Raw genomic sequence first — 14,534 nt, 5'->3', positions numbered from 1 at the left:
GTTGGCAAAAGCCGGTTCGAACAGCGTGACGTCACGCGCGAGACCTCTATATATAGCACACAGTGACTCGGTGATGATAGTATACACAGGACTTTCACACATGCGCAGGCGTATATTGTCAGCCTCATACATCTTCAATCCAAATTAATTTATATTTAGTATTATATTTTTGACAATGATATTATTACTTATATTAATATATATTATATGCACTCAATGATTTGATGGTGAGCCACAGGGCCATTGGACCTTTATTTTGATCCATATCTGTGTATTTGTATTCACTTCTGTGCTGTTCTTTTGTGTCTAAATACATTTCAATTCGATTCGACTGAATTCCAGGGCTACAGGCCCATGCCGAGCTTTTAGAGCTTCGGTGAGAACATAAGAAAATAGAGAAAGCCTGTCGAATAAGATAGGATTTATTAGGAAAACAAAATAAAACGAAGCACGAAGCGGGATTCCGTTATGTGAGGCCGCCCACGTTTCATACCTCGGGCTGCATTTAACCTCTAGAAATGCCCAACTATAAGGATTGAGCTGAGACACGTGAATGTAACCAATAGAACAAATCAAAAATGGTGAGATCAGATAGGTCGGTTTTTAGTGGATTTTTTTCACATGAAAGGAGTTTACTGAGGTTGAATGCCTGTGAACGATTCTCAGGCCAAACTGCATTGCATATCTCTGGTATTATCATCAATGCCAGCTTACTCTGATCGACGCAAAAAAACAACTAATTAGCGAGGGTTTCTTGTGAAAATTTAGAGAGAACAAAGTGAGTGCAGTTTGACTATTCATTTGGAGTGGAAGCCAATAGTACCTGCACTGTGGATGATTGGATTGTTAACTGATATTATTGGCATAGATATGGACGTATAAACTAGATATTAAATTCTAGTTTATACGTCCATGGTCTAATGATTTCAAGAAATGATAACAGAAGTAATCGCCTAATAGGTAATCTATGTCTCACGTAGCACATCCAGGAAAGTCGAATACATATGATACATATACACATTTCAGTAGGTTCTTCATTTCAAGTTTAATTTCAGTTTAATTTTAAAATTCTAATTTTTAAAGGGAGATTTAAAAAGAACACCTCCATAGATTATTTTAGAATGGATGAGTTTTCATATTCCAAAAAATGTAAATTGTATCCAAATTTCAAAAAAATCATGGCCCGAATTTTTGGACACTCTGGCTTTTGAGGGGCACTGTCCCTAAACCCCCTTTAATCGGCCCGGTCCTGCACTGAGAAACGACGTTGAGTTAGCCCCCGGTTTAAAGTTAATACCAGTCTATAAAACCATACTTGGCGATACCAAGAATCATCATACGGTAACATAATAAAACTGGGGCAAGGAGGATTTCCTCAAATTATGAATCAAAGTTTCATGAATCATAATAATTATCTCAATATTAGTTATACTTGAAAGAAACTTTTTCTACTTCGAAACGCCGGTCTCGGTACTCCACCTGGTGCAAAGCCCCGACAACCCGCCTGGTACAAACCCCTGATATTTCGTCTGGTAAAGCTCTCGACCATTCATGAAATGAGCTAAGCCCGTGTTGTCAAGAGGAATAATAATGAACGACCATCAATCCTGTAGCTCGCTTGTGCTAACATATGATTGATGGGTTATCTGTAATTTTACGTTATCCGATATCAGCATTCAGTGCCACAGTGTTTTAGTTAAAATACACGCGTGGCCTATTGTCCAGGCGCACTATGTGCATCGTAGCGTGTAGAATTAGCTAGCGTCTTGAATTGTGGAACTATAACAAAATTAATCAAAATGGATTCGATTTTGGTCAGTATCAATATCTAAGAAACTGTCTTTTATCGGAAGGATGGTTCTGGAACCATATATCTTCGAAAGATTGATTAAAGGAGACAACAAATGTTTGACGGATCCGGAGAGAAAAAAAGACAAAATAACTCAAAACTAGCTGAAACGGATTGCGATTCGCGACAACTCGGTTTACGTCCGGTCCGGCACTGAGCCAAATTTACTGAGAGCCTGATGGTCTCATCGGGTTTTTTGACGCCGTAAAAACCGTTACGATAATGTTTATATGCATTGAAGTACCAAGTATGCGTTATATGAGGAGTTATGTGTGAGTCGATGTGCACTACGTCATCAATATTGGCGTTTCAAAATAACAGTTACAAATATGAATTTTGGTGTTTATTTTGAAATTGAATAAATTCCATAATTCTAATTTTATTTTTCATAACTTTAGAAAATTATTCCTTGAGAGGACGTGCACTACGTCATCAATATATCCGGGCTAGACTGGTTGCCGGTCGGTCGATTCAATTCAGTTATCGATATATTCAGATCCTCGCTTGCCAGGGGTCCGGTATCACTCCCGAACTCGCTTCCACCAGCCCCCTGGCCTCACGAAGCGTGATTTCATTACTGGAGCTGTTGCGCGTGACGTCATATATCGATTTGCGAAATACTTCCTTGTTCGGTAAAACGTTCGCTGATTGGTCAATTTAACGGGAAACCCAACAGAAGTCTACTGGCGGTTTGTTACAAGCGCTGTGATTGGTACGGCCGGATTCTGGTCGGCTAGTAACGACTCCAACGACTCGTGAGGTCAAAGGGTTCGGGGAACAGCTTTAGCGTAGTGGGTTCGAATCCCTTGACGGGTGAAGATGTATATTCAAAACCAAAATAACTTCACTGATCCTTGCTATTACATGATTTATATTATAGTATTCATTGTCGATAATATAGAAGTACATATGTGTATTTTTCAAGGCGTCAATAAACTTGTAAAGTTAGTTTTCTTGTTCATTAATCATACCGGACAGTAACGAAACAATCAAGAAGTTCATCGGAATCGGAATCATTCTGATGAATCTGAAATCTGAGAATCAAAGGGCTGTAGAAATTAAACCAGACCGGTTAGTGACGGAGTCAAGTTTATCGACTGACTGTTTTTGATAGTTTAACGATGGTATATTTTTATTGTAAAATTAAGAATTAGGCTTTTTATTTCTATCTTTTTTTTAAACGGATGTAAAAATGAAAACCTGCCGCGCTTGTCATTAAGACTGATGAAAATCAGGGTATTTTTGCGTTGCCTAAAGACATTAAGAATCGCTACGATTGGACGGAGGATGGCAAAGTAGGGATTGTAGCGAATGTCCATGATTAAAGTTACCAGAGTTTTTACCACTTGCTTTTCACTATAATTCATAAATATAGTAATAACTTTTCCAGTTGTGCCGGGTCATTGGAAGTCATAAAAGCATTGGTCATTCGCCCGTCAAATACTTGTTCGCTTACGGTATTCATGAATGTTTGTCTGGAGAGACGCTAAGTTAATGCTTAGGCATACGGTTGATGACGTCACCAAGTCGATGACTGCAAAAGCTCGCTAAAAGTCCGAAATGTTTACTTCAGCTAATATCCATTCAACGTTTCCAGTCCACCGTATTCGTTCAGCTAGTAATATGTTTAACGTTTCGACTTAATTCTAATAATCATCTTCAGGAATACTGCATTCCTTGAGCTGGTAGTTTATTCGATGTTTCGACTATATCCCCGTAGTCTAATTCAGGAATACTTATTCCTTGAGCTATTCATTCGACATTTCCACTATATCCTAATCGTCATCTTCAGGAATACAAATGTTGTAACAAAATTTTATCTACTTTAAATATATATGTACAGTCCAAAACGAAGAGACTGATTATTAAGTGTTTATTAAGTGTTTGCTATGTTATAAATGTGTATACTTTGTAACTGTTTTTATGCTGTATGTTACCCCTAGTTTGGATCTCATAATATCATAATACTTGATACACTCTCGACCAGTAATCAAACACGGTGAGTCCGTGTTGTAACAACGCTCTAAAATCTCAAAGGAAAAGCAATGCAGTATTCCGGAAGATGGCTGTAACGATATGGTCGAATCATTCGCTGAAATCACCTTTTCGCACTCTTTATCCTTCGAGTGGGAATTCATATTACAGTCAATATTAAGTTCATATTAAGTTATATCTTCTTGCTCATTATCAATTGGTGGATAGGTGAACCGGTGGATGGGTGGACGGGTTGGCCGGGTGGACGGTGCGATTGAATATGTGTCAGATTGAATATGTAACGTGCCGTTGTCGTAAAAATGTATTCGATCCTGTGGGGGATTTAACGTCACGAGATATCACTGTTATTCTCACTTACCCGATAATGCGACGGAAATTGTATGGGTTATTCGATTTGTCGGTCTAACGTTGTTTCCTATCGTGCTGCTGTCGCTGCCGCTGCTGCTGCAGCTCACGTCGCGGCGCCGGCGTTTTTTACAATTTCGTCCATCCATAAATTGACACGAACCGGATGACGTTCGACGACGAGTTATTTTCGTGTAGTCGAAAAAACTCGCATAATTCAACACGAGAATTAAGAGTTTGTCGCGTATTATGGATCCAATCCTTGTTGATCCAGTAGAAATAAAATCTTTAATCCCCATCTTGTTTCCAAAGTTTAACGAGACGTTATTTCGTGTTTTTTTCGTGAACCTCGCGCTATGTTGCATTACGATGATGGGTGGCCAGTCTAATAACGGTTCAACCACCTGTATTCGCTGCCCGTTCAGGCGAGGTGTTGTATATTACCCAACACAGTCAGTCTAGGATGGATTCATGCCGCGCGTTTGTCACACTTTTCAGCGCGTTATGTCAAATACCGCCATTCGGACAATCACGACCTGTTCTAAACAAATTCGTAGTTGTTGGGGACACATTTGATAACGTCCCTCGTTTGTAAAATATTTCGATCACAATTTCACGTCACCCGCCGTTCCCCGGCTGGAATCGATTACAAATCGAACCATTCGGTGATCGTGAATATTTCTATCGGCGATTTATGAAAATCGAAACAAAAGAAAATTCATATTCGTATTTCCGATTTTTAATAACGTTACGGCCGATAAATCACTACACGGGGTATTGAGAAAACGAAGCGAATGGCGAATAAAATGAGAAATCCATTAGAAACCGGTGAAACGGGTCGTTTGAACGATTGATGAATTATTAATTTAAGTACCTCGTTCTATGGCACGTATTTCTATGTACGAATATATCGTTAGGGGGGTTTGTTTACTTCGTATCTTCACTTGACAACTGAAACGTCGCGTTCGTGAATGCTTTTTCTTATTGTGCGCGAGTTAGAATTGCGCTGACTTTTGACAGTAGACCCCTGCGTACACCGGCATCCGGTCAATTCACTGGTGAATTCTACTAGAATTGATCTTCTTGAGAAATGTACTTAGTTTCCGATTCTCAACTCGGTATCCGATGGACTCTGGGTATCCGTGAAACTGGGTATCCGTGAAACTGGGCGATATATTTTCAGCAATCCCGACGATACCTGATTTACTGAAGGCGATGTTGTTGTTTTTTTTTCTTTTTTACTTTAACACTCCACGCGCCAGTTACAGTAAATTCAATAGATCGTAATCAGTGAATGAACAGTTTTAGTTTTGCACTTACGATGTTTCGAATCGCGCCGTCTTATTTTCATTGAAAACGTCTAGTTAAGATTCACTATAACTGATTCCCTGTTATTCCTTGAAATAATATTCAATCCTCGAAGCCCTGACCTAAAGCGCTTCTTTCGATTCATTAGATTCCGTGAATTGACACACATTCACTTTATTTCGATATTTTTTTCTTGAATATATTCCTTTTGAAAAAAACTGTCGTTTTCGTATGAAATCGTAAACAACACGGAAACAGTATTATTAGCGCTGGTAGAGTCACATCTTTTACAGCGGCGCCTCAAATTCCAATGCTCAAAACACAATTGATCATAACGAGCAAAAACTCTTGTATTTTGAACCGGGTTCTCATTCTACGCAGGTGTGTTTGTCAGGTCAAGCAGTTACCCGGCCATTTTTTCTAATCCATCACATTGACGACTGGACTTTAAAGGAGCGAAAATTATCAGCATGACGCAAGCCGTAGCGGCGAATGTTATTCTAATTAACATCTTGTAGCAGCCACCAGTTGAAAGTTATGTGTTAATGCAATGTTGATTGGGTAGTCATAGAGATATGTGGCAACTGTGCAAATAATGCGCCGTTGACGCCTCGTTTGAAGCTGCTGAAAAATGTAACGACCGGTTTTTTTCTTGAATAAAATAGTGATATTAGTACCGGTATGTCTCAATTTTTCATGTACCATTTCGACAATTCTCATAATAGATTTTCTAAAAAGAGCTCCCCCTAAACCTGAATGCAGTGTCATGAATTATTAGTTCGGTCAATGAATTTGACCCGTTTACTTTATCGATGTGGTGTAAGATTTGAGCATATGCGAATAGAGAGAAATTAAACGACGTTAATTCTTTACTTCAAAACGTTTATTTTCCACCATAAAAGAAATATACAGGAAGACTGTTCAACCGACAATTAGACCTCATTGGCCAAAAATAGCGCCTAACCCCCTCCGTAGCTGGCCCGCGTATAACCCTAACCCTAGCTCTGACTCCAACGTGCCAGGCGGGCGTGCCAACTACAAGACTGATAAGTAGTGATTGCCGTACTTTGTAAGTTAGTCTGGTCAGTGTGATGATCGGTAACCAGTGATTCACACTGTTAGTATCTAATCAGACAGTTGTTACAACAGTTGTATTTATTGTGTACTCCTGGCGCCGATTTTATAGACTGGTACCTTTAACCGGGGGCGTGGGGCTAACTCAATTTATAATGAATCCCCCGTGTTAAAGGTAATACCAGTCTTTAAGACCGGGCCCTGATGACGGCTATCATTCAATAGCCGTTAACACATTGCTCGAAATATATTCTCATTTACCCTAGAACTTTCTGACTTTTGCTGCTTGTGGGATGTTATACGTTATTAGTTAATATCTAATCAGACCCTATTGTCTCTAACCCTTTTATTCTAAAAGCCTAGAAACAACCTATAAAAAAGCATCTAAACTTGACAAATTGAAATGGATATCAAAAAGAAGCATTTGTAAGCTCGAGGGTGATTTTGTTGATTTATAGATGAATTCATTTCATGGATTGCTTTCATTCGTATGAATAAATTATGAATGAAAATAATCATGTCAGTCGAGGGTAGAATTAATCGGTCGGTCGTGGGTAGAATTAATCGGGTCAAAAAAGTTTTCTCTTGGTTCATTAATTTTGTGACGACATCGAAACAAATGAGCTCTCAATGTCCACAAAACGCGACATTTCATTAATCACGACGTTTTCATCAACAACGTCCGTATGAACTTTTAGAAGACCTATCTACGCGTTTATAGTCATATTTTAACCGAAGTTTCCTTCCTATGTTGTGTAGCTAATATGAGAATTCCACGTGAAGATTAAAAAATAACGTCTGTTAATATTGGTGATGCTAAAATTACCCTACAATTTTCATTGCTGTGTCACATTAGGTGTGGTATGTTTTATCATGTAGGGGCACCGCGCATTATGTTATGTTACTGACAGTGTGCATTATGTTTGTGGGTATATTATTTTGTGTTGTGGTGTATCATGTTGTGATACTATGTATTTTGTTGTGGTGACGGTGTATTATGGTGTGTTGCAATGTAAATTATGTTGTGGTACGGTGAATTATGTTGTGGTGTAGCATGTTGTACTATTTTGGATTATATACTGATTATTTGTTGTAGTGTTGTGTTCATTTACATTTAATGTTGCTGTTTATTTTTCCCCAGTATTGACGTTTCAATGCGGGACTTTGAACCAATCTACCTATTGTTTTGTTTTGAAACTTACAAAAATTGTTATTAAGAGAGTAGTACCAAAATACTTCGAATTCACTGTGATGTTTACGTTCGATTCCGGCTTTTTCGGCCACGATTCCGCAAATAAAAACGTCCTCTATTGGAATGAGAGTTACCAAATACGCCGCTCGCAGCAGTGGCGCCACCAGTCGACTGGAAAAGGCATACAATGGACCGTTGCAATATTTCGGGAAGTATTTATGGGGGAAGTTGCGTTCGGAGACGCACCATTTATGGTATGGGACTCTATACGGCGTACCCCAGTCAATCAGATATCCGTGCATCGTCATGCCGATTTGGGCGCTATCCATCGCTGGAAAATCGCGCACTAGAACGGGTACATTTACAAATACGTCATCGTCACATTTGATGACGTAGCGAGCGTTAGGACAAAACTTCTGAACCCAGTGTAGCATTGCCATCGATTTCAACGTCATATTCCTGTAATCATCGACAAATTCGGTCATTATGACGTCACCGTACTGGCGCGATTCGTTCGTCAACGCCTCGAGTAACCTTGGATCGAGTCCGGGGCGCGGTGAACCCACGAGAAAAACTACAGCTGCGCGCATGCGCGGGTCTTTCGTCCACGAGCCCCACGTGTCACGTATCGCCTGCCTCACTTCCGGTTTTCGATTTACAGCCGTCGTGACGATAATTATAAAACTGATATTCGAGGAGCCTCGTTGTGACTGGCTGCAGATGTTTGAGTTGATGGTGAATATTGATAGATCGAGTTGTTTATAAGAGAAATTATCAATGACGCCTGAGTGTTTACAAACTGTGATATTACCCTGAACTGGTGCAGCTGCATGTGCTGTGTTGTTCACGGTATCCCACGGCAGCTGCCGCACATCTGGCGCAGCTACATGTACTGTGTTACTGACTGTATCAGGCTGGAGCTGCTTCACATCTGGTGCAGCTACATATTCTGTGTTGTTGACTGTATCCGGCTGGAGCTGCTTCACATCTGGTGCAGCTATATGTTCTGTGTTGTTGACTGTATCCGGCTGGAGCTGCTTCACCTCATGTGCAGCTTTATGCATTTTGTTGTTAACGGCATCCCACCACAACTGTTGTTGATGCTGCTGTTGCTGCTGCTGCTGCTGCTGCTGTTGCTGCTGCTGTTGCTGCTGCTGCTGCTGCTGCAGCTGTTGCTGCTGCTGCTGCTGCTGTGCTGTTAACTCGGGTTCGACACGTAAAAGTTTTCGAAACAATGATGAAGTTTCAAATAATTGCGACGACCAAATACCACAACAGAAAATTATCACTAACACTACACACGGTAAGAATTTCCTTAAGAATATTGATCGATATCCACGTAGAATTTCGCCACGCGTGTTCCTCGCGCTCTTCATGTTCCTGCGCAAAAATACAGAATAAGTTACTTGTTTTAGTGATCTAATGGTTGCGGAAGAAAATTAGGAAATGCCGGTTTTATTGACCAATTTCCAATATGTGATATATAAGCCGCGTTCACACTAGATGCGGCGCTAATGAAGTTCCGTACTTCTTTGGTGCCAAATTCACCAAAATACGGCGCTTACACAGCCAAACGTCACACGGCAAGTCGGCAATTCTGCACTTACTAAGCCCACTATAGTAGTCACCTGGTGTTCCGATAGAGGGGAGTGTAAATACGCGGCTAGCTAAGCGCCGAATCTGCGTTCACACAACGGCAAATACGCGGCCAGTTCAATTCCGTACTGTGCTCGGGTTTTCTATGGTGGCTGATAAGGGCCATGAAAATATATTCTGACATAAGAATAATTTCGTCATGAAAAATAAATTTCCATCGAAAAATATTTCGTGAGTGAAAATAATTTCGTCATAAAAATTATTTTCCATCGAAAAATATTCGTGAATGAAAATAATTTCATGAAAAATAAATTTCTATCGAAAAATATTTCGTGAGTGAAAATAATTCCGCTATGCAAAATAAATTTCCATCAAAATATATTCGTAAGCGAAAATAATTTTCTCATGAAAATAATCGCCTTCAAAATATATGCTGAGCAAAAATAGTTCTGCTATGAAAAATAAATCGCCGTCCTTCAAAATATATTCCGATACTAAAATATTTTTGCTGTGTAAGAAATAATTGTGGGTTTTTCCGCTACTTCACGCGTGTGCGCGCGCGCTTGTCGATTGAACTGTCTCACTTGAACTTATTTCATCCACGCTACTAGCCCCAAGTATAGTATCACTGCGTGCATGAACTACACAGGGTATACCGCACAGCTCTCATGTAAAATCAGAGTACTTGGGTAGAGCATTGGTTTTGATCCGAAAATGTCGTGACGAATCCTTGTGACCTAACGTTAGGAAGGATGGGATGGTGGTGCCGTCATCGAGTCCATGTGAACACAAATTAGGGCCAAAAATTTGTACAGTCAAAATCAAATTAAATTAGGGCTCTTGATTTTGATTCCTCCGGTCCATCTAGAAATAACCATTTTGTCAATGTAATGGACTCCTCATATCAACAAAAGGGCAAAAATAACGGATACAAGTTGCTGTAGCCGTAGGATCGAAAACTAAGACATCTTTTACTTGATGTCCCGTTCAACACACTACATACACACTACGTACTTGACGGTACAAACACTGCTGCGTGAAAACGGGAAAACCCGAAATTATTTTTACAGCAAAGATATTTTGAGACATAGGAAAATATTTCTGATGGAAATATTTTTACTCACAAAAAATATTTTGAAGGCGATTTATTTTTCACACCGAAATTATTTTCATTCGCGAATATTTTTCGATGGAAATTTATTTTTCATGACGAAATTATTTTAACTCACGAAATATTTTTCGATGGAAAATTATTTTCACTCACGAAATATTTTTCACTCACGAAATATTTTTCACCCACAAAATATTTTTCGGTGGAAAATTATTTTTCATGACAAAATTATTTTTTGTCTGGAAATATTTTGATGGCCCTTATCAGCCACCATAGTTTTCGGTGCGGAATCACATACTGCGCTTATTAAGCCGCGTATTTCAGTACGGAACTGAATTAGCCGCGAATAGACCTCGAATAATTTCCAAGTGTTAACGCTTAGTACTGTACTGAACTCCTAGTGTGAACGCAGCTATAATGCGCATACTATTTCTTCGAGGGGTTGGGTTTATGAGAACAAAGAGGAAAGTATTGTTTACAGCGGCGTCACAACGTCCGTCGGATGAGGAGGGGACGGAATGGAGAGAACAGTTTTAGCAAACCCGTCTGTTAACACTTGTACTTGGCATACATATCGAAATAGTTAAATATCTACGTCTGCATTGAATCAATCTATGACTGCATACATACCACCAAATTTTGAGCAGTATTCCTTCAGTCTGCGATGATTTCGCTGGCTATTGAATCTCAGGCAACAGCCCGCCTGTCTTATAGCAGCAGATGTTTCTGATACAAAGGACAAAATCTTTCAGTCCAAAGATTTCGCATGTGGGCCTACATACATATACATATAGATTTTTTATGAAGTGTTGTAGATGGCGTATTTCCATTGAATTTGATTTGTTCACTGAAAAATATTGATGTTATGAGTGAACACTTAGCATCGAACGAGTTGGCAGCGGAATAGTGGACTTTGACAGTACTTGTTCAATGAAACATTTCGGAAACGTTTTCTTATAGCGTGGAAATCTATTTCATAATGTCGTAACCGTAGTGGATCCGAGGTCTCCTCATTTATTACCCCAAGCCAGGTACGACGGATATTGTACTCCGACAAGCAACAACCTCCTGAATAAACGACGACGAAGCATATTATGTTAATAAGATATAATATATTATTATATTATATAATGTATAGCGCTTAATCTAGCGAAGCTGCTCAGAGCCCTAACCTTCCACTATAACTCTATAACCATTTATCATTCATCTCTCCCTGGGATTGGGAGATGTAACATCGGTGCAGCTAATAAGTGCCACGGAGTCGTCATCTATAACAGGCCACAGGTACCCATTTATTCATGAGTGGAGAGAGGCGATGAGGATAAGAATCATGCTCGGGGACAATACGATAATGTACGGGATTCGAACATACGAACTGGCTTCCCGGAGTCGAACGCTCTCACCACTCGCCCGACGCACCGCTTGCTCGAATATAGTAACAATTAACGAATACAAACGAATATAACATAATTACGACTATGCCGCAAACTTTTATCGCCTGTCTTGTTGCCAGGATTGATGTTGCCATATTTTAACATTGCGACAAGAACCGCTTTCGGTGGTGCCACCAGGCGGTGAACCTGCAGGTACAGTGTCACGAGAGGGAATCATTGACAATATTTGCATATCCAAACGACCTCTACCACAATAAGGTGAAGCAATAACACGACAGTATATCGCGTTAACATCCGATGTCACTGTTTAATTTTTCCCAATATTCATGTTTCCATGCGGCGTTTTCAACCAATCTGCCGAATTGTTTATCTTTAAACTTACAAAAATCGCTAGCGATTGAATAGTGAACGTCGATAGGGAATTCGTTGTGACTTTTACGTTCGATTCCGGCTTTTTCGGCCACTATTCCGCAAATAAACGCATCCTCAACCGGGATTAAAGTTACCGAATACGCCGCTCGCAGTAGTGGCGCCACCAGTCGACTGGAAAACGCATACAGTGGACCAAGACAATAATACGGGTATTTTGTTTGGGGGAAGTTGCGCTCAGAGACGCACCATTTGTCATCTGCGATTCTGAACGGTTTTTCCGAGTACATTACAACTCCGTGCATCGTCATGCCGGTTTGGGCGCTTTCCATCGGTGGAAAATCGCGCACTAGAACGGGTACATTCACAAATACGTCATCGTCACATTTGATGACGTAGCGTGCGTTAGGACAAAACTTCTGAACCCAGTGTAGCATTGCCATCGATTTCAATGTCATATTCCTGTAATCATCGACAAATTCGGTCATTATGACGTCACCGTACTGGCGTGATTCGTTCGTCAACGCCTCGAGTAACCTTGGATCGAGTCCGGGGTGCGGTGAACCCACGAGAAAAACTACAGCTGCGCGCATGCGCGGGTCTCTCGTCCACGAACCCCAAGTGTCACGAATCGCCTGCCTCACTTCCGGTTGTCGATTTACAGCCGTCGTGACGATAATTATAAAACTGATATTCGAGGAGCCTCGTTGTGACTGGCTGCAGATGTTTGAGTTGATGGTGAATATTGATAAATCGAGTTTTTTATACGAGAAATTATCAATGACGCCTGAGTGTTTACAAATCGTGATATTACCCTGAACTGGTGCAGCTACATGTACAGTGTCGCTTACGGTATCCCACGGCATCTGCCGCACGTCATGTGCTGTTGCAAGAACTCGTCCCGATTTCATCTCTTGATATGTCAATGAATTTCCAGCTGTTAATCCATCTGATGATGGCAATCGCCAGCACCAGTTAAGGATTAACACCACTAACAACGACAGTAAGACTATCTTCAACATGTGCGGTGACTTCCTGTAGAAGAAAATATATAGAATAAACATTTCAATTAAAATCATTCTTTAATAGCTCTATTGATTATCCTGTAGTCATTGTAGAAACTATAAAGAACGTAGGTCTGGTATTTCTATCTATCCTGCAGCGAAATTCAACATAATCTACAATGTTAAGTTGGGCCATACTAACACCAGAGGATAAGCCGGGGTTGGCGGTGCCCCTATCTTAGCTACAGATTGGTAAAGTATTCATACCCATGTGAAGATTGCTTAATTTGTGCCGAAAATAAATGTGTCATCGAACGGTTGGTATCGACTTCATTTTTTGAATAATAATGCATCGTTGTTAGCCTATATGAGTGAGTAAAGTAGTGTTACATACCATCGCCACATATTGTCGAACGCGTGTATAGTCTTTCCAACAACGCTCTGTGCAATCCACCACGCTGATTTTAATAATTGATTTATCTGAGGCAACAGCCCGTTAATCTTAATTGCAGCAGATGTCTTAGATGTACATAGAATTTTGGCGCCGTTTAAGCTGTGGATATTTGGTCCGGGGCAATAACTCTATCTCTAACTTAAATCTATCGTTGTTTCGTTGATCTTTATAAAAATCAATTACGTCTATACAACTGCAAAAAGAATGAAAACCAAACAGAATTTCAAAAACAGTTTTAACCTTTAACAGTCACCATGTTTACACGTATGAGATATTTTATCTCTGCTAAGGTTCATACCAGTTACAACTTATCTACAGATAACCAGTGATGATCTCCCAGGTATTGTTAGTTGTCAGTTGGGACAAGGTACGACATGTGCAAGGTTACTGCAGTAAGATAATGGTACCTATGTTGATGTGCAATAGAATTCATTCCCAAAACGAATGCTCAGGTTGTTTTAAAACATCTCTTGCTCTATCTCGAGAAACTTGTGTCGCTTCACTGCTTCAAAATCAATACGATTTTTCACTTTATCCGTCGTAAATGTTCGTAGGTATTCCTAACAAAAATCGTTTACCATTCAGAGTCGGAGTTCGCGGGACGATTCCCTGACTTACGTTCAGGAGGGCTTCAAACAAGTCACCGTCGTTCGAGCAGGTTTTAATGAGTGGCATCGATTCACTGAACATTCTATGATAATAAATCTATCATTCTATGGGTTCGATACGACATGAACATTTTTACGACGCATTGATTATTGAATCCATGGTCAATCATTCTCTGAAGGACAATATCAAATGATTTCCATATATTCTTCTGTGCATGCTCGGCTATGTTAGTAG

General features: G+C 40.0%; 3 protein-coding genes across 3 annotated transcripts in view; all 3 read right to left on the bottom strand.

The window, feature by feature from the left end:
• Positions 1 to 5,912, bottom strand: part of LOC141910539 (uncharacterized) — a 28,729-nt gene extending 22,817 nt beyond the window's left edge. The window contains exon 1 of the mRNA XM_074801231.1: positions 5,905 to 5,912. Within this exon, the coding sequence (XP_074657332.1) occupies positions 5,905 to 5,912 (8 nt within the window). The remainder of the gene's footprint in view (positions 1 to 5,904) is intronic.
• Positions 5,913 to 7,675: 1,763 nt separating this feature from the next.
• LOC141910538 (beta-1,3-galactosyltransferase 5-like) lies at positions 7,676 to 8,827 on the bottom strand. Its single transcript, XM_074801230.1, has one exon. It carries the CDS (start codon positions 8,825 to 8,827, stop codon positions 7,676 to 7,678), a length of 1,152 nt encoding a protein of 383 aa, XP_074657331.1.
• Positions 8,828 to 12,151: 3,324 nt separating this feature from the next.
• On the bottom strand, positions 12,152 to 13,657 carry LOC141910537 (beta-1,3-galactosyltransferase 5-like). Its single transcript, XM_074801229.1, has 2 exons — positions 13,632 to 13,657; positions 12,152 to 13,268 (listed from the first exon to the last, which is right to left on the bottom strand). The coding sequence occupies exons 1-2, from the start codon at positions 13,640 to 13,642 to the stop codon at positions 12,152 to 12,154; spliced, it is 1,128 nt and encodes a 375-aa protein (XP_074657330.1). The 5' UTR covers positions 13,643 to 13,657.
• Between the last annotated feature and the right edge of the window lie 877 nt (positions 13,658 to 14,534).

This window comes from Tubulanus polymorphus, chromosome 9, assembly GCF_964204645.1.
Source record: "Tubulanus polymorphus chromosome 9, tnTubPoly1.2, whole genome shotgun sequence".
In the NCBI taxonomy this organism is placed as follows: Eukaryota; Metazoa; Nemertea; class Palaeonemertea; order Tubulaniformes; family Tubulanidae; genus Tubulanus; species Tubulanus polymorphus.
The sequence above is the reverse complement of the archived record's forward strand: the minus strand, read 5'-3'. Positions and strand labels throughout refer to the sequence as shown.

Coding starts and splice junctions, on each gene's coding strand:
- LOC141910538 (XM_074801230.1), bottom strand. CDS start 8,827: ATGCATAAAGCTGCACATGAGGTGAAGCAGCTCCAGCCGGATACAGTC.